The sequence below is a fragment of the Schistocerca nitens genome, chromosome 4 (assembly GCF_023898315.1).
Source record: "Schistocerca nitens isolate TAMUIC-IGC-003100 chromosome 4, iqSchNite1.1, whole genome shotgun sequence".
NCBI classification, from domain to species: domain Eukaryota; kingdom Metazoa; phylum Arthropoda; class Insecta; order Orthoptera; family Acrididae; genus Schistocerca; species Schistocerca nitens.
The window spans coordinates 913,069,989-913,091,422 of NC_064617.1; the positions used below are offsets into that span (position 1 = coordinate 913,069,989).

Genomic DNA, 21,434 nt, shown 5'->3' on the forward strand with positions numbered 1-21,434 from the left:
AATTGAAATAAGAACACCGTGAATTCATTGTCCCAGGAAGGGGTAACTTTATTGACACATTCCTGGGGTCAGATACATCACATGATCACACTGACAGAACCACAGGCACATAGACACAGGCAACAGAGCATGCACAATGTCGGCACTAGTACAGTGTATATCCACCTTTCGCAGCAATGCAGGCTGCTATTCTCCCATGGAGACGATCGTAGAGATGCTGGATGTAGTCCTGTGGAACGGCTTGCCATGCCATTTCCATCTGGCGCCTCAGTTGGACCAGCGTTCGTGCTGGACGTGCAGACCGCGTGAGACGACGCTTCATCCAGTCCCAAACATGCTCAATGGGGGACAGATCCGGAGATCTTGCTGGCCAGGGTAGTTGACTTACACCTTCTAGAACACGTTGGGTGGCACGGGATACATGCGGACGTGCATTGTCCTGTTGGAACAGCAAGTTCCCTTGCCGGTCTAGGAATGGTAGAACGATGGGTTCGATGACGGTTTGGATGTACCGTGCACTATTCAGTGTCCCCTCGACGATCTCCAGTGGTGTACGGCCAGTGTAGGAGATCGTTCCCCACACCATGATGCCGGGTGTTGGCCCTGTGTGCCTCGGTCGTATGCAGTCCTGATTGTGGCGCTCACCTGCACGGCGCCAAACACGCATACGACCATCATTGGCACCAAGGCAGAAGCGACTCTCATCGCTGAAGACGACACGTCTCCATTCGTCCCTCCATTCACGCCTGTTGCGACACCACTGGAGGCGGGCTGCACGATGTTGTGGCGTGAGCGGAAGACGGCCTAACCGTGTGCGGGACCGTAGCCCAGCTTCATGGAGACGGTTGCGAATGGTCCTCGCCGATACCCCAGGAGCAACAGTGTCCCTAATTTGCTGGGAAGTGGCGGTGCGGTCCCCTACGGCACTGCATAGGATCCTACGGTCTTGGCGTGCATCCGTGCGTCGCTGCGGTCCGGTCCCAGGTCGACGGGCACGTGCACCTTCCGCCGACCACTGGCGACAACATCGATGTACTGTGGAGACCTCACGCCCCACGTGTTGAGCAATTCGGCGGTACGTCCACCCGGCCTCCCGCATGCCCACTATGCGCCCTCGCTCAAAGTCCGTCAACTGCACATACGGTTCACGTCCACGCTGTCGCGGCATGCTACCAGTGTTAAAGACTGCGATGGAGCTCCGTATGCCACGGTAAACTGGCTGACACTGACGGCGGCGGTGCACAAATGCTGCGCAGCTAGCGCCATTCGACGGCCAACACCGCGGTTCCTGGTGTGTCCGCTGTGCCGTGCGTGTGATCATTGCTTGTACAGCCCTCTCGCAGTGTCCGGAGCAAGTATGGTGGGTCTGACACACCGGTGTCAATGTGTTCTTTTTTCCATTTCCAGGAGTGTAGTAACATAATTTTACGTGAACGGCGCGACTAACAATGCAGATCTCGGTCCTGGTATCTCAGATAGTAATTTCGGAATTTCTTGTTTCATTGGAGGTCTGGAAACTGCCCTGATTTCGGCGGGCGTATTGTCTGTCTTATTTGCGCTCTGTCTCGCTGCTTGCGGGATAACTTCACTGCGTGTTAAAATCTCAGTTTGGAGGTTACTAAACTGCTTCTGCAGATCTTCTTCGTTTCGTATAAATTGTTTTTCCTTTTGAACCTATTTGAAGTTCAAATGTGTGTGAAATCTTCGGTTTGACTCAATGCCCAGGCGTATCAAGGCCGTTATTACGACCAGAGGTGGTTGTTCTGGGTACTGATTTCTCAGGATCTATGCACCCAAATTGCGTGAAAATGTAATCTCATGTCAGTTCTAGTATAATAAAAATGTTCAAATGTGCGTGAAATCTTATGGGACTTAACTGCTAAGGTCATCAGTCCCTAAGCTTACACACTACTTAATCTAAATTATCCTAAGGACAAACACACGCACCCATGACCAAGGGAGGGCTCGAACCTCCGCCGGGATCAGCCGCACAGTCCATGACTGCAGCGCCTGAGACCGCTCGGCTAATCCTGCGCGGCTGAACCTATTTTAAGTTATGATGCTAAGTCATTATTGAACATCGTTCGTTAACTCGGGTTTCTATCTCCCTTTGTGTTCGTGTCATCAATTTACAGGAGTCTTCCATAAGACACACAGTAACAGTTCACTGGTTTACTGGTTTATTTTTAGGTTTCGACAACGGCAAACTGCCAAAGAAAACTAAGAGAAAACCTAAAAAATTAGCAAAGTTACAACAGTAGACCAAATAACTACAAATGGACTTATAATACTTGTTACAAGTCGATGCTTCCGTCGCATTCCTGAGGTGGACGTCGCATATCTAGCTGCATCTCTGTGTACATCTTGTCACACATGTCAATAAATTTATTCTTCCCACCTTAATATGTCCCCTCTACAGTAATGCAGTTCATGTCACTACATTCCAAGCACACATCATCATATTACCAGTCGGCTTGATACTCTTACCAGAAACAAAAGTCTTTGCGTTGCCATCGCGGTCCTTTTACAGACACAATCAAAATGTTTATTTGCTTTTGTTTTCCTCACTGCACATTCTACTATTTCGTCGCCCTTCAACCTTGTATAAAATACATCACAAAAATTTCAAAAAATTGCAGTTACATGTTTGCTCAGATAGAAAATGAAAACATGTATACAAACTGTTCCTTATACCAGTAACAGGTTTTGTTATTCGTTCGTTTACAACAGGTAGATGTATGTTTTGAAATACTTCAGATAACTTCTTTAAAATTTGGCAGATGAAAGAAAAATATCTTACGTATTACTGTACAGAATATGTGTTTATTGTCAGCTAAGATGTTTGCCCCATTGCAAATTTTCGTATTCTTTCTTACAGTTGGTTTCTGCATACCTGTTATCCCATCTAGAGAAAATCTAAAAAATAAAAAATATCCTTGTGTTTAATTTTTCTGTCACTATCGCGTATACTAAAGTTTTAATATTTTAAGTGAAACATAGAAAATGTTCATAACTATTTGTTTAATCAACTCCATATTTTATTTGAAAACATAGTAGTTCCAGATGCTGCGATTTCTCCTGCTTGTCAGTTTCGCACCTAGGACCTTAACTTAAGGTATACAAAGGTACGCCACAACAATACTGGAGACACATAAAGGACTCATTGTCATTAGTCTACCACATAGGTCAACTTGAGATTAATATTTAGGTTGTTATCCACTGGCATTCAGGCAAATGACAGTGTTCACTTCTCTGGCGACAGAATATCATGAATCTTGCTTCTTTTTTGTAAGAAATTGAAAGTGCACCTATCTGGTGCGTGAAGTTAATGAAGTTCCAGTAAAATGAGTTTAAGGAAATCGTCATAGATTTTCGGAATTATTTCTAAACATAAGAACCTACATGTTCATACCATTATTGAAATTATACGTACGAGTATAAATAGCTGACTACCTCTCGGAAGTGAGAAAGTATTAATTTGAGCAATAGTTCCTAATGTTCAGCGTATACACTTTAGAGCAGTGGTAGTCAACTTGGTCCCTTCCTCCAACTAGTGAGCGTTCCAGCTTTCATGGTGAATTGGTCGGTGGTAAGGCTTTTAAATATTTTTTACAACGTTTTCGTAAAATTTTGATGTAAAATATTGGGAAGTAATTTTTATTATGTGTTTAACTTCCAGTAACTCTGCTTTATATATTTTCGGAGGTTAACTTTACTTCAGTACTTTGTAAAACACCATTACTGTGGAACTGGAGGGCGCTTTGAAAATTTTGCTACCAGCAAATGCACAAAATTTCGTGGTACGTAAAAAAGATAGACTGCCTCTGATTTAGAAAATAGCCCCGTCATTTAAAAACCCTCTTTTCCGCAAATATCCTTTTAATAAAATCACTAAATCACTTTCCAATGGTGTTTTACAAAATCGTATACTTTCGACTGCCTGACGCACCTGTTTTCATGTGAGCCTGGCATCTCACAATTTCAACTGGCATCTTTCGCCTATGCATTCAACAGAGAGAGGGTTGTATAAAATTGCCGTCCAGTGGCAGGAATAGACAATGACCACTGGATATTTCCATGTTCATAATCTTCCGAAAAGCTGTTGAAATAATAACCATTATCTTACCCAAATAGAAAAAACTTTTAATGCTTGGACTAGAGAAACGTGTTTCTTTATTTGCAATAAGCGCAAAGACGTAATACAGGCTGGCCAGTATTGAACACTTGTTTGCTATACAATCATAAACAATTCATTCTTTCCGGAAAGCCAATATGTGAGAAATTTGTAGTCCTCTGCAAGTCATAAAGCACACGATTACATGGTCACAACAGAAACAGTGTACCACAGTTTAAGACATAAAATTTGACACCCTGCAATTTTCTATTGTTATTTAATGTTGTCGTCCTAGATTCGCTTTTTAAACTGAACATGGATGCCAGTTTTAGACATGAGGATGGCGGATCTAGGGTGGAAATCCAGATTTGCTTTCGTCTTCCCTGTCGGTCGCACGTTGTACTTTGACAGCAAGTTCACGAGACCCACTTTGGTTTGCAACAGGCCGAGCCTCATACCTGAAACACACAAAAATCAGACGGTTAAATAGATACATCGAAATGGGATGCTTAAAAGCTGCATAGCAATCGTTGTGAACAGCGAGGCACTATGTTTGTTTATAGCGACATCGAGATCGAAGGAAAGGTGGAAACGTCACTATATAAACGGTGCACGGAAGGAAACTGTGCAACAGGATCCATATTGTCCGTCCATAAAGTTGGATGAATAGGTTTTCTAGAAGTGAAACGTAATTTTCTCAGTGAAATCACTGAATACAAGGTGATCATCAACACCAAATGTTCCTCCAATACACGTAAAGCATTTAAGAACAAGTGCGATGTATGTGCTGGTCCAATTATAGGAAAGCACTACAAAGTCACGAAGGAGGTATGCTACCATGTTGAAAATGCTGGATAGGTTGCTGAGGGAAAAGTCGTCAACTGAGTGCAAAGTGACTTTATTAATCGAATATTACGCATTTCGGCGTTTGCCATCATCAGACATCTGTAGAACTAAAATGAAATAGATCACATAACCACACATGAAATAAAAATGGGTTACAAAACCAACGTAGAGATACAAATAAAAAAATTACAATCATAAAAAAGGCTCGTACCTTGGGACTTCAAGTAATAAGTGGACATAATAATTACATGTTGTAGTGGTAACAAACATGACAAACAAGACTACTGACCAATATGCAAGGATGCCAATTAGAACACCAGATGGCATTGCAAAAATGGGTGTGGCGCTCTACAGCGCCATCACAGGAATTACATATGGCTCACAAATTTGTATCCTTGTGTAATGGTCTCGTTTGTTACCACTACAACATTTGATTATTGTATCCACTTGTTACCTGAAGTTCCACGGTGCGTGTCGTATTACGATTATAATGTTTTTGTTTCTATGTCTACGTTGGGTCTGTAATCTATTTTTATTTCATATGTAGGTATGTGATTTGGTTTACTTTAAGCGATATGTATGAAGGCAAACGCCGAAACGCATAATATTGAACTGATAAAGTCGTTTTGCATTCACTCAGTGACTTTTCCCTCAGTGATCTATCCAGAATTTTTCAATCTACAAGTATTCAATACAAAGGATTTGATATTGTTAAACTTCAAAATCCAGAACCCTGAAATAGGAGTAACTCTCGATTTCTACGGGTTTCAGGTCTCGGGAAGAAACAGAAATGACGGTTGTTGGCTTCGTGTTAGGAAAGACGGATAACATTCACAGAGATAAGGTGTGAATTGAAAGGATAATTTAACAATACCAACATTAACAGGGTGGTACAACAACGGCGTAAGATTTTCAGTGGTGGAGGTGTCTCAGCGGTTTCAGAAGCTACACTTCTAGTGGTGAGAAGCGGGACTGAGTTCCCCGGAGACAGTCATGAACCGAGGGGCACGACCTGTGATCATGCAGGAAGGAAAGTTATTTTTTAGCAATGCGTTACGGAGCCAGAACGTTGTGAGGTTGAAAGTATGCTGATGAACCACTGTCCACCACGGGCTTGGATGGCACACGTTGCGATTTCGGGTACGTGACTCGGTAGTTAAGGAATATAACCGGAGGAGAGACAAATGGAGAATTATTCTAGCGAAGATATGCGCCACAAATGGGGAAATCCACTAATATAAGGGACTCTGACAAAGGCGAGAGTGTTACGACTTGGCCACTGCGAACACAACTCGTGGATCCGGTCCAAATGATCGGCTGTCACATCCTACTGCCGTAGCCTCTACGGAAATTAGTTGGACAGGGGAACCCACAACCGGCGACAAAGTATTAGACGTCCACGCCTCATTAGAGAACGTGGACGTTTGCAGCTTGCAAGCTCTGCAGAGTACAACAGTCGCCGATCGAGACAAGCCCGACGACACAGTTCAGACAGAAACGTTTTAGAGGACACCGTTCATCGAATACTATTTAACATGGGGCTCTGCAGTACACGATCCCTACGTATGTTACCCAAAGACATAATCAAATACGATTGCAGTGGGCACGGAATCTTGGACGGGAAATGTCGCCTGGTGGTATGAATGAACTTCCTTGTTTCACCAGACTGACAATCAAGTCCAGATAGTCTATCAAATAAATGAACAGTTGGTCGTAAGACGCAGCGCATCATAGACGCAGGCCCGTAGAGGCGGTATTACACTGTGGGCGTCACTCACCTATGACCTGTGACCCGTGGTAGCAATCGAAGGCACCACGGCAGCTGAGGACTATATGAACATTACTGAGGTCCACCTACATCCTTTCTTGCTTGATACGATATTGCAGTGCCTGTGTTGTTCAGGAGTACTATGCAATGTTCCATCGGACATACACGCGTGTTCGAAGGAACAGGCACCGCGGCGACTGCAGCCGTTATGCAATACGTGAAACGTGTTCGCATTTGGAAATATGGACAACCATCAGTTGTATAATGGAACGGCGACGGACTTCCTGCTTATCGCGAGCGGTTGTCTTACCTCCGAGCGGGGTGGCGCAGTGGTTAGCACACCGGACTCGCATTCGGAAGCACGACGGTTCAATCCCGCGTCCGGCCGTCCTGATTTAGGTTTTCCGTGATTTCCCTAAATCACTCCAGGCAAATGCCGGGATGGTTCCTTTGAAAGGGCACGGCCGACTTCCTTCCCCGTCCTTCCCTAATCTGATGAGACCGATGACCTCGCTGTCTGGTCTCTTCCGCCAAACAACCCCAACCCTCGCCTTACCATTAGGCTACCCGTGGGTGCTGCATGGCCAAACTGAAACTTCTATAAAGAGAGTTATATTAATACCGGGCTCACGGGCGTTGATATATATCAACGGGGACAGGTGAAAGTGTGTGCCCCGACTGGGACTCGAACCCGGGATCTCCTGCTTACATGGCAGACGCTCTATCCATCTGAGCAACCGAGGGCACAGAGGATAGCGCGACTGCAGGGACTTATCCCTTGCACGCTTCCCATGAGACCCACTTTATCACCTTGTATATCCACACACTACATGCGTAGTGTCCCACCCCAACACACTTATTACACGTGGAAGACATTCTTTCCAAGTCGCGTAAGAGTTCGGAGAATATGTGTGCACCTGTACAGAAGAAGAAGGTCGTCATGGCCGGTATTGCCAGAACTATAAAAAAATGTGTGAAATCTTATGGGACTTAACTGCTTAGGTCAACAGTCCCTATGCTTAAACACTACTTAACGTAAATTAGCCTAAGGACAAACACACAAACCCATGCCCGAGGGAGGACACGAACCTCCGCCGGGACCAGCCACACAGTCCATGACTGCAGCGCCCAAGACCGCTCGGCTAACCCCGCGCTGCACCAGAACTATATATTTATACGGATATGGTGTCTGTTCTTTCGGACATGTCCCAAAGAACAGACACCATATCCATAGAAACTTCTATCGTATATGTCGTCAAAGATATGGTCGTCCATATTCGCAACTGCGAATATATTTCACGTGTTTCGTAAAGGCTGTAGTCACCGCAACGTCTGTTTCTTCTGATATTCTTGCATTTCCGAGGAACACTGCATCACGCTTATGAACAATACAGCCACTGCAATATCGTCTGTATCCGCCGACACCATGCAAATCGACTTTCAGGTAAAATGTTTCCGCTGTACAGGGATATACATGGATGTACCAGTGTAGGTGGTAGACACACGGTTGACGACATACGGAAGTTTGGGTCTGCCCGTGAAGTGTGCACGAATAGCCTAATACGAGTTCTCGGAATCACCACGAGAGGTCAGCGCTAGCCCAGCGAGTTTTCACGTGATATTCATTGGAATGTTGCCTATAAACAGTGCCACACCAGTGCTCTTGGAAGAGAGCTGTTGCGGTGACGTGGCTCTGTTGTTATTCCCGCGTAGTGATTAGCGAAGATGGAAAAAAATCGAGATTCGAGCAGTCATTAAGTACTTCGTAAAGAAAAGCATGAAAGCAAAGGACATTCATGCCGATTACCAGAATACACTGAGGGACTCGGCTCCTGCATTTTCAGCTGTTGCCAAGTGGACAAATCAATTTAAATTTGGTCGGGAGAGCTTAGATGATGATTCGCACAGAGGTCGGCCAAGATGTATCACTACTCGAGAAATCGTTTCAAATGTGTACAAAATGGTCATGGAGGATCGCCGATTAAAAGTGGGTGATATTGCTCACGCTTGCCAGAAGTCATCTGAAAGGTTATATGACTTTTTAACTGAAGAATTATCTGCAAGATGGGTGCCGCGGCTCTTGACGCGTACCCGCACACATGTGCCGTCGCCATGGCAAAATTACACGAACTAAGGTGTGAATTGTTGCCACACCCGCTTTATTCACCTGATATGGCTCCACTTGATATGAGAGGGAAGCAGTGGTTGGGAAGGGAGTGAGACAGGGCTGTAGCATATCCCCGATGTTATTCAATCTGTATATTGAGCAAGCAGTAAAGGAAACAAAAGAAAAATTCGGAGTAGGAATTAAAATCCATGGAGAAGAAATAAAAATTTTGAGGTTCGCCGATGACATTGTAATTCTGTCAAAGACAGCAAAGGGCCTGGAAGAGCAGCTGAACGGAATGGACAGTGTCTTTAAAGGAGGATATAAGATGAACATTGATAAAAGCAAAACGAGAATAATGGAATGTAGTCGAATTGAATCGGATGATGCTGCGGGAATTAGGTTAGGAAATGAGACGCTTAAAGTAGTAAATGAGTTTTTCTATTTGGGGCGCAAAATAACTGATGATGGTCGAAGTAGTGAGGGTATAAAATGTAGACTGGCAATGGCAAGGAAAGCGTTTCTGAAGAAGAGAAATTTGTTAACATCGAGTATAGATTTAAGTGTCAGGAAGTCGTTTCTGAAAGTATTTGTGGAGTGTAGCCATGTATGGAAGTGAAACGTGGACGATAAATAGTTTAGACAAGAACAGAATAGAAGCTTTCGAAATGTGGTGCTACAGAAGAATGCTGAAGATTAGATGGGTAGATCACATAACTAAGGAGGAGGTACTGAATAGAATTGGAGAGAAGAGAAATTTGTGGCACAACTTGACTAGAAGAAGGGATCCGGTTGGTAGGGCATATTATGAGGCATGAAGGGATCACCAATTTAGTATTGGAGGGCAGCGTGGAGGGTATGAATCGTAGAGGGAGACCAAGAGATGAATATACTACACAGTTTCAGAAGGATGTAGGCTGCAGTAGATACTGGAAGATGAAGAACCTTGCACAGGATAGAGTATCATGGAGAGCTGCATCAAAACAGTCTCTGGACTGAAGACCTCAACAACAACAATGGCTCCATTAGACTTCCATGTCTTCCCAAAACTGAAAATTTTTCTTGGTGGACGAAGATTCACTTAAAACGAAGAACTGATAGCCGGAGTTGAAAACTATTTTGCAGGCCTGGAGGAAACCCATTTTCGAGATGGGATCAAGACACTGGTACATCGTTGGACCAAGTGCATTTATCGACAAGGAGACTGGATTTAAAAATAAAACAAATGCAGTGATGTAAGTAGTTTATTTTCTATTCCGTTCCGACAACTTTTCAAACCACCCTCGTAGTAAGGCGACGACTCGCGATAGGCTGGAAATCCGGGTTCGAGTCCCGATGCCGCACAAATTTTCACTGTCGGCATTCCATTGTACAACCGATGGTTATCTATATTCGTAACTGCGAATATTTGTCATGTAATTCGTGTTTGATGTCTTTGCTGGCAGCTGTGGTGTCTTCAAAAAGCGTAACTTTCGATGTCATAAGACCAGAATCGTGTTAGTGGTTTGAGGAGCATGATAGTGTACTCGTGCTGTTGTCTTGGCTACAAAATGTGCCTTATCTGTACTTGATTTAATACACTGGGGACGCTATGGAGCACCAGATTTGCGTCCACAAATTGAGTCACGAGTGTACAGATGTCTGCCGCCACAACCTCGGGAAACCCAACAATGACTTGTCGAACCCATGACACTCACAACTGCTGCTGTATTGCCTTCCGAAGGTGGACCAACACGCTTTTAACCAGGAGATTGGTCATAATGTTCTGTCTCCCCCGTGTAAAGAAAACATACATTCCTTTCCTGGATTTCAATCTAGGTTCTTCATAAAATGCTAAAGAAACTTCTCTGGTAACATGACAATGAACAGATCACCGTTTCGTTACTGGCCATGTTCTTAATGGTATTTTGAAATTTATTAACCATGTTGCGTGTTATTCTGAAGTGGGAAAATCAGTACTGGTTTTCGTTGTCTCTGATATACTTTGAGCCGTAGCTCGGTGAGTATCTTTTATGCACGCCGAACTGCACCCAGCCCTGTCATACAGAGTTAAGATGTACACTATCTGATCAAAATTATTCAGACACCCCTGTGTAACGCGGATCTAACCGCTACACATCATGAGAGGCGGATATGCCAGTATAAGAGTAGGTGGTAGGTATTAAGTTATCAGTAGGGGAGCAGTAACGGCAATGACTTCGAATGTGGACTACTCATTGCATGTCACCCGTGTAACATAAGGTGACTTCTGGTGGAAAGTGGACGATTAGAAACAAGTGATTTGGAGTGATGAATCACGTTATACCCTGCGGAAATCCGACAGAAGGGTTTACCCGAGAACGATGCTTCTCTCATGTGTAGCGCCAGTACTGAAGTACAAAGAAGGTGGTGTTACTATATGAGTATGTTTTTCGTGGTGGAGTTTGGTCCTTTATTACTCTTAAAAAAAACGTTAAATGCGGTAGGATATGAACATATTTCACAGCATTGTGAGGAACAGTTTTTATGTGCACGACAGTGCTACCTGTCTCAAAGCAGCATTTGTGAGGCAGTGTTTTGTGGAAAATAACATTCCTGAAATGGACTGACCTGCCCAGAGTTTCTGGCCTGAAGCCAGTCGTCTTTGCTGTGAGTTAGATCGTCGACTTCGCTCCAGATTTCAGCTTCCAACACCACTGCCTTCTCTGATCTCGACTCTTGAGGGAGAACGGGCTGCCATTCCTCCTCAGAAATTCAGACACCTCATTGAAAGTGTCCCCAGGAGAGTTCAAGCCGCCATGAAAGCGAACGGTGGACACAACTCATATTATTGTCCGCTAGTAGGTGTCCAGATTCTTTTGATCAGATAATATATATATATATATATATATATATATATATATATATATATATATATATATATATATATATACACTCCTGGAAATTGAAATAAGAACACCGTGAATTCATTGTCCCAGGAAGGGGAAACTTTATTGACACATTCCTGGGGTCAGATACATCACATGATCACACTGACAGAACCACAGGCACATAGACACAGGCAACAGAGCATGCACAATGTCGGCACTAGTACAGTGTATATCCACCTTTCGCAGCAATGCAGGCTGCTATTCTCCCATGGAGACGATCGTAGAGATGCTGGATGTAGTCCTGTGGAACGGCTTGCCATGCCATTTCCACCTGGCGCCTCAGTTGGACCAGCGTTTGTGCTGGACGTGCAGACCGCGTGAGACGACGCTTCATCCAGTCCCAAACATGCTCAATGGGGGACAGATCCGGAGATCTTGCTGGCCAGGGTAGTTGACTTACACCTTCTAGAGCACGTTGGGTGGCACGGGATACATGCGGACTTGCATTGTCCTGTTGGAACAGCAAGTTCCCTTGCCGGTCTAGGAATGGTAGAACGATGGGTTCGATGACGGTTTGGATGTACCGTGCACTATTCAGTGTCCCCTCGACGATCACCAGTGGTGTACGGCCAGTGTAGGAGATCGCTCCCCACACCATGATGCCGGGTGTTGGCCCTGTGTGCCTCGGTCGTATGCAGTCCTGATTGTGGCGCTCACCTGCACGGCGCCAAACACGCATACGACCATCATTGGCACCAAGGCAGAAGCGACTCTCATCGCTGAAGACGACACGTCTCCATTCGTCCCTCCATTCACGCCTGTCGCGACACCACTGGAGGCGGGCTGCACGATGTTGGGGCGTGAGCGGAAGACGGCCTAACGGTGTGCGGGACCGTTGCCCAGCTTCATGGAGACGGTTGCGAATGGTCCTCGCCGATACCCCAGGAGCAACAGTGTCCCTAATTTGCTGGGAAGTGGCGGTGCGGTCCCCTACGGCACTGCGTAGGATCCTACGGTCTTGGCGTGCATCCGTGCGTCGCTGCGGTCCGGTCCCAGGTCGACGGGCACGTGCACCTTCCGCCGACCACTGGCGACAACATCGATGTACTGTGGAGACCTCACGCCCCACGTGTTGAGCAATTCGGCGGTACGTCCACCCGGCCTCCCGCATGCCCACTATACGCCCTCGCTCAAAGTCCGTCAACTGCACATACGGTTCACGTCCACGCTGTCGCGGCATGCTACCAGTATTAAAGACTGCGATGGAGCTCCGTATGCCACGGCAAACTGGCTGACACTGACGGCGGCGGTGCGCAAATGCTGCGCAGCTAGCGCCATTCGACGGCCAACACCGCGGTTCCTGGTGTGTCCGCTGTGCCGTGCGTGTGATCATTGCTTGTACAGCCCTCTCGCAGTGTCCGGAGCAAGTATGGTGGGTCTGACACACCGGTGTCAATGTGTTCTTTTTTCCATTTCCAGGAGTGTATATATATATATATATATATATATATATATATATATATATATATATATATATATATATCACAGAATCTGTCATATGTCATGAACGGTTCAAGATGTCGAGACAGAGTGTGAGGTGGCCATCCCATCGGACACCTCAGCTGTCACTTCACATTTTTATTAATGCAAAGACGAAACTCAATGCCCCTTTAATGTAGCTGTTTAAATGTAAAGGTACCGTAAGAGTAGAAATTGCTCATAAGAGTACTGCGCTCCTCTAATGATCACGTGAACCCTCATGTTTTGTTGGAGCCTATCACTGTGTGCTGTTAATGATACAACTACAGGCATTATACCAGTCTCTGATGAAGTGTATAAAATGACTACTCGAGGCTCTGCTACTGATACTAGTTTTGTACAGTAACAGTTGATGCCGAGAAGCAAAGTGAACAATAATAATTTAAAATTAAAACAACGGTTAATCGTCGGTTTCTTCTTTAATTTAATCGTCTTCCCCCAAAAATTAATGCAATTAAAATTTAAAATGACGTAATCAGGAAATGTATGACTCACTCAACCGGTTTTCTCTGTCATTGATCCAGATAAAACAGCACGTTATTGACATGCACCATAAACCATCAATTCAAGCGCAGAAGGCAGACTGAGACACACTTTAACGTACAGGCTATGGGATTCAGTGCTCAAGAGTAGATGTTGCATGCTGCTGATTCTTTCACTAAGATTTCGTTTTGTACTCCTATTAGATCATACAAAAATAAAACAATTGCGGAAATAAAAGAAGACATATGCTGCGACATAGGCATAAATACACAGTTCTTATACTAAACGACGCAATCAATTAATTATACACAAACTGCAGTAACAACTTCACGTCTCAGAAATGCGGTCGCAGTATACCGGCTTTTGACAAAAGATATCAGGCAAAAGCAAGATTGTTATTGCAATATGGCGTAAAACTTTTTTATTTTACTGAGGTATAGTAGTAACTTAAGTTTATTTCAGAGGAACTGTTCAAGTTTAAGGATATTCGGTAAGTCTTGGCAAAAGAAGTGCAATGATACAAAGTAATGTTTATAGAGGAACATTTCGTAAAATCTTGAAGACGGCTGGAAATTATAAGTAGTACGGGTTTAGTTGTGGTGTAGTAATTTTGAATGTCTACCATCGATGTCTGTGGTAATACAGCTATATCAAGAAATCCCTTCCCCTCTCTCCTCTTTCTCTTTTGCAGGTAAAAAATAGCAGAGAAAATTCCAAGCTGGTGGAAATAGCCTAGTTATGATAGCTAAAATTAGCATAAAAATTCTATATGACGGAAACGGCAAAATGTACCGATGCAAAAATATAAATTTCCAATTTTGAGACGTAACTAAAACATAAATTATACGTGGTATCTGTTCTTGGTCCTCTACAGCTCCCTGTAGTACCATGGAAGTCATTCCCTGACGTCTTAACAGATCCCCTAGCATCTTCTCCCCTCTCCTGTCAGTGTTTTCCACATACGAAGGTTGCCCAGAAAGTAATACGCCGCAATTTTTTCCTTCTACAGTTCTCTTTTGAACATAATACTACACACACGAAAGAATAGTGTTTTATCTTCACGCCCTATTTTTCCGTGTAATCTCCATCCCATTCTATGGCCTTCCTCCAGCGCGAAACAAGGGCGTGTATGGCCTGCCAGAACCAATCCTTGTCCTGGTGGCGGAGCCAGTGCTTCACTGTGTGTGAATCACCTCCTCATCGTCCTCAACATGTCTTCCACGAATGGCATCATCATTTAAAGGCCGAAACAAGTGAAGTCCGAGGGGGGGGGGGGGGGGGGTACGTTGGATGAGGTAACACTGTCCAGCTCTGTTTTGCGATGTGTTCAGCAGTCCTCAGACTTGGATGGGACCCAGCGTTATCGTGTAGCGGCAAAACATCTCCTGGGTTGCTATGGCGCCGGAAGCGCGCCTTGAGTTTTGTTAACGTGTTGACATATGCTACTGAATTAATGGTACTGCCTCTTGGCATCACATTAATGAGAAACGCACCTTCAAAGTCCCAGAACACGGTGATCATCACCTTACCGGCGGAAGCAGTTGCTTTGAATTTTTTTCTTCTGTGGGGAATGGGAATGTCGCCATTCCATCGACTGTCGTTTAGTTTTGGACTCAAAATGGGGAAGCAAGGTTTCGTCATCTGTCACAATCCAGGACAAGAAGGCCTCCCCCTCAGCTTCAAAACATTGCAACAAATTAAGACAAATGTTTTTTCTGTGCCATTTGTGACCTACCGTTAGACACCGCGGGACCCACTCCCACACTTTTGAATATCCAAGAGTGCGAATAATTGCACCCACTCTTCCTTTGCTGATTGACAGATGAGGCGCCAACTGCCGAGTACGTAATGCGTCTGCACTCCCGAATGACAACATCAGCTCGCTGCAACAAGTCAGGTGTGTCAGCCTTGGATGGTCGTCCCGACCACTGCAAATCGTGGAGCTCCGCCGAACAGCCTTCTGATAATCTCAACTTCCGTGCCCAGCGACTAACTATACTTCTGTTGGCTTCTGCTCCACAGAATTTGCACAAGCGTTTGTGAATATTCCCCACAATTTCTTTCTATGCAGTGAGAAATTCACCGGTCGGTGTGGCGGAGCGGTTCTAGGCGCTTCAGTCTGGAACTGCGAGACTGCTGCGGTCGCAGGTTCGAATCCTGCCTCGGGCATGGATGTTTGTGATGTCCGTAGGTTAGTTAGGTTTAAGTAGTTCTAAGTTCTAGGGGACTGATGACCTCAGATGTTAAGCCACTGACGGTACGTTACTTGTAACGTACATCACCTGGAGACGCCATTTTGAACCTGTCCTGCAGGTACTGTGTCTGTCGGAAGTGACGGAAGTTGTCGCGCTCACTCAGGAGAGTACACATAATACATGCGTAACGTTTCGCATTCATAGCGTTGTTTTCGGCTCAGAAAAAAAAAATGCTCGCATTACTTTCTGGGCAACCCTCGTATTTCTTTCCTCTATGTTCCTGCGCAGAGCCTGCTCATTTCTACGTTATCATTCCACCGAATTTTCAGCATTAATCTGCAGCACCACATCTCAAATGCTTCGATCGTCTTCTGTTCCGGTTTTCCCTCAGACCATGTTTCACTACCATACAATGCTGTGCCCCAAAAGTACACTCTCAGAAATTTCTTTCTCGGATTGAGGCCTATATTTGATGCTAGTAGACCTCTCTTGGCCAGGAATACCATTTTTACCAGCGCTAGTCTACTTTTGACGTTCTCCTTTCTCCATCCATCATTGGTTATTTTGCTTCCTATGTATTAGGATTCCTTAATTTCATCTTCTTTATGACCATCAATCCTGGTGATAAGATTCTCGCTGTTTTCATTTCTGCTACTTCTCATTACTTTTTTCTTTCTTCGATTTACTCTCAATCCATGTTCTGCACTCATCAGACTGTTCATTCCATTCATCAAAACATGTAATTTTTCTTCACTGTCACTCATGATAGCAGTGTCGTATCATTGATATCCTTTCACCTTGAATTTTAGTTCCACTCGTCAATCTTTTTTCTATTTCCATCATTGCTTCCTCAATGTACAGATTGAACAATAGGGACGAGTAAGATTACATCCCTACCTTACACGCATTTTAATCCGAGCATTTCGTTCTTGGTCGTCCAATCTTATTATTCCCTCTTGACTCTTGTACATATTGTATGTTACTCGTCTCTCTCTACAGCTTAGCCAATTTTTCTAAGAATTTCGAACGTCTTGCACCAGTTTACATTATCGAACGCATTTTCCTGGTCGATATATCCTATGAACGTGTCTTGATTTTTCTTGCTTCCATTATCAACCGCTACGTCAAGATTGCCTCTCTGGTGCCTTTGCTTTCCTAAAACCAAACTGATCGTCATCTAATACACACTGAATTTTCTTTTCCATTCTTCTGTTTGTTATTCTTGTAAGCATCTTGGATGCATGAGCTGTTAAGCTGATTGTGTGATAATTCTCGCACTTGTCAGCTTTTGAAATATTCGGAATTGTATGGATGATATTTTTATGAACGTAAGATGGCATGTCGCCAGACTCATACATTCTACACACCAATGTGAATAGTCGTTTTGTTGTCACTTCACCCAATGACTTCAGAAATTCTGATAGAATGTTATCTATCCCTTCTGTCCGCCCCGATAGCTGAATGGTCAGCGTGATGGACTGCCGTCCTAAGGGGCCCGTGTCTGATTCCCAGCTGGGTCGGGACTGGGTGTTGTGTTATCATCATTTCATCTCCATCCGGCGCGCAGATCGCTCAGTGTGGCGTGGAATTTAATAAAACCTGCACCAAGTCGGCCGGACCTGCCCCGCAAGGGGCCTCCCGGCCAATGACGCCAAACGCTCAATTCCATCTACCCTTCTGCCTTATTTGATCTTAAGTCTTCCAAAGCCCTCTTTAATTCTGATTCCAATACTGGATCCCCTATCTCTTCTAAATCGACTCTTGATTCTTCTCTTCTATCATACCAGACAAATCTTTCCCCTTATAGTGGCCTTCGATGTACCCTTTGCACCTAACCGCTATCACTGTGCATTTTACAGTGGAATTCCAGTTGCACTCTTAATGTTACCACCTTTGCTTTATATTTCTCGGAAGGTTGTTTTGACGTTTCTATATGCTGAGTCAGTCCTCCAACAAACATTTCTTTTTCGATTTCTTCACATTTTTTCATGCAGCCATTTCATCTTAGTTTCCCTGCACATCGTATTTCATCCCTCAGCGACTTGTATTTCAGTATTCCTGAATTTCCCTGAACATTTTTGTCTTTTCTTCTTTCATCAATCAGCTGAAGCATTTCTTCTGTTACCCATGGTTTCCTCGCAGCCACCTTCTTTGTACCTATGTCTTTCTTTCCAACTTCCGTAGCTGCCGTTTTTAGAGATGTCTATTCCTCTTGAACTGTACTGCCTACTCAGCTATTCCTTATTGCTGTATCTGTAGCCTTATAGAACTTCAAGCGTATCTCCTCATTCCTTAGTAGTTTTTTATCCTACTTCTTTGTGTATTGATTCTTCCTGACTAATCTCTTAAACTTCAGGCTACTCTTCACTACTACTAAATTGTGGTTTGAGTCTGTATCTGTCCTGGGTACGCATTACAATCCAGTATCTGATTTCGGAATCTCTGTCTCACCCTGATGTAATCTAACTGATATCTTCCCGTATCAGCCGGCCTTTTCCAAGTACACTTCCTCCTCTTGTGATTCTTGAACAGAGTATTCACTTTTACTAGCTGTAATTTATTGCGGAACTCAATTAGCCTTTCTCCTCTCTTATTCTTTTTCGCAGTCCATATTATCCTGTAGCCTTTTCTTCTGCTCCTTCTTCTACAACTGCATTCCAGTCCCCTATGATTATCAGATTTTCATCTCCCTTGACATACTGTATTACCGTTTCAATATCCTCATATTCTTTCTTTCTCTCTTCATCTTCAGCTTGCGACGTCTGTATGTATAGCTGAACCATCGTTGTCGGTATTGGTTTGCAGTCGATTCTGTTAAGTACTATCCTATCACTGAGCTCTTCACAGTAGCACACTCTCTGCCCTACCTTCCTATTCATAACGAATCCTAATCCCGTTATACCATATTCTGCTGCTGTTGATATTACCCTATACCAGAAATCTTTTTCTTCTTTCCATTTCACTTCACGGACCCTTCTATATCTAGATTGTTCCTTTGCATTTCGATTTTCAAATTTTCTAGCTTCCCTACCACCCTCAAGCTCCTAACGTTCCACGCCCCGACTCGTAGAACGTTATCCTTTTGATGGTTATTCATTCTTCTTATCATGGTCACCTCCCCCTTGGCAGTCCCGTGCCGGAGATCCGAATGGAGGGCTATTCCGGAATCTTTTTGCAATGGAGAGATCGTCATGACACTTTTTCAATTACAGGCCGCATGTACTGTGGATACATGTTACGTTTCTTTTACGCAGTGTTTCCAGTTCCCCACCGCAAGGACAAGAAAGTGCCCTGAAACTCTGTAGGTTCCTCCACCCTCTTTGACAAGGCCATTGGCAGAATGAGAGTGACTTCTTATGCCGCAAGTCTTCGGCCTTCAATGGTGATTATTAAGCAAAATTTAAGGGCTGGCAAGTTTCAAACCTGGGACCGAGGACTTTTTGATTACTGATCAAAGTCGCTACCACTAGATCACGGGCGATCAGCTCTGTTCATCTGAAATCTGATCTCACCTGTCCACAACACTGTTTTTCAGTCGCATAGGATCCAACCGATACGGTCACGAACCCAGGAGAGGCAGTGCTGGCGATGTCGTGCTGTTAACAAAGGTACTCGCGTCGGTCGTTTGCTGTTATAGCCCAGTAATGCCAAATTTCCCTGCACTGTCCTAACGGGTACGTTAGTCGTATGTCACACGTTTCTGTGGTTATTTCACGCAGTGTTGCTTGTTTGTTAGGATGCAAAACTCTATAAAGACCGCTGCTTTCGGTCGTTATGTGAAGGCCGTCGGTCTTTGCGTTGTGCTTGATGAGAGGTAACGCCTGAAATTTGGTATTCTCGGCACACTTTTGGTACTGTGGATCTCGCAATATTGAATTCCCTCACGATGTACAAAATGGAGTATCCCATGCGTCCAGCTCCAACTACGATTCCGCGTTCGAAGCCTGTTAATTCCCGTCATGGGGCCATAATCACGTCGGAAACCTTGTTACGAAAGACAGCTTCGCCAGAGCACTGCCCTTTTACAACTTCTGTCTGCAATGCTACCGCCATATGTTTATGGACATATCCCTGGCACAGAGAAGCAACTGAAAGAGTTGAAGTTGAAGACAAATAAGTCGTCAGGTCAAGATTGAATCCCATGCGATTTTAAAAAGAATACTCTGCAGCACTGGACTCTTTTTACGAGGGTCATTCAATAATTAAAGAGACGAATTGGTCTGGAGAAAAAAGCGTTTATTTTCACAAAACAATACTTTTTCTACTTTTCAACATAATTCCCTTAAACATTTATGCACTTATTCCAAAGGGCTACAAGCTTTTTGATTCCGACTGCAAAGAACTCTTTAGCTTGATGTTTGAAGCAATTTCAATCAAACGTTTTCACGTCCTCGTTGTCCTAGAACCTCTTCCCACGTAATGCCTAATTCAGTGCACCAAAGAAATGGAAATCACTAGGTGCTAAATGTGGACTGTAAGGGGGATGAGGCAGTACTTCCCAGCCCATTTTGTCGATGATTTCACGCGTTAGTTGCGCAATATGAGGACATTCGTTGTCTTGCTGGAGAATCGCACCTGTCCTCTGAGATCCACGACGTCTCTCTCTCAAATCTGTCTTCACCTTGTTTAAAAGCAAAGTCGAGTAGTATTGGCTGTTCATTGTACGCTGCTCTTCGAGATAATCACAAAAAACTGGACCTTCATCATCGCAAAATACCGTTAACATGATTTTTCCTGCTGATGCTTGGGTTTTGAATTTTTTCTTGACAGTCGAGTTGATGTGCTTCCACTCCATGCTTTGTCTTTTTGATTCTGTCTCATAATAGTGATCCCGAGTTTCATCACAAGTTAAAACTGTGTTGAGGAAGTGCTCACCTTCTCTTTCATAACGTTCCTTCAGCTCTGTATACACTCTCAAACTTGTTTCCTTGTGTAGCCGCGTCAACTCCTTTGTGACCCATCTTGCATTGTTTGGCGGTACTTCAGCTTATCACAGATAATGTTATGAACTGTAGCAGTACGAACTTGAACCTCATCAACTTTCATTTCTACAGTCACATGGCGGTTGGCACGAATAGTGTCATCAATTCGACTCCAAAGTGAGGGAGCTGAAACTGCAACTGATCAGCCAGAACGTCGTTCGTCAATCACGGAGTCCCGACAATTTTTCAACTGCTCTACCCGCTTATAAAAATTTGGGGGATTCGTACAACCTTCACCATAAACTTCAGGCATTCTGCAGTACATATTACCTGGTTTCCCGCCTTCGAAGGTAAAAAACGAATAGCAGAAAGTTGTTCAATTAATGTGGACGTTTCAGGCGGACTCGCCATCTTGAAATGTATTTTTGAAGTTATAAACAAAACAATTTTGGTACATCAGGTGATCAGTGCTCATTCCAGTGACGCCAACTTAAAGCCATAAAAGGACCAAACTTGCCCTACTAACAGTTTTTTCCCCAGAACAATTTGTCTCCTTAATTATTGAATGACCCTCATATATCGGCATATCGCTACCCCATGACGTAAGTCAT

The 21,434-nt window shown here is 44.1% G+C and overlaps 1 protein-coding gene across 5 annotated transcripts in view; it reads right to left on the reverse strand.

Annotated features, from left to right (window-relative positions):
* Positions 1 to 4,168: 4,168 nt before the first annotated feature.
* The window catches only part of LOC126253494 (cytochrome P450 6k1-like), a 482,739-nt gene continuing 465,473 nt past the window's right edge, over positions 4,169 to 21,434 (reverse strand). For 3 of the 5 annotated variants that reach the window (XM_049954875.1, XM_049954874.1, XM_049954870.1), the window contains exon 8: positions 4,170 to 4,572. In XM_049954875.1, coding sequence (XP_049810832.1) covers positions 4,406 to 4,572 — 167 coding nt within the window. In that variant the 3' untranslated portion in view covers positions 4,170 to 4,405. Of the gene's footprint in view, positions 4,573 to 21,434 lie in introns of all 5 variants that reach the window. The other 2 variants (XM_049954873.1, XM_049954869.1) reach the window with 2 other exon arrangements.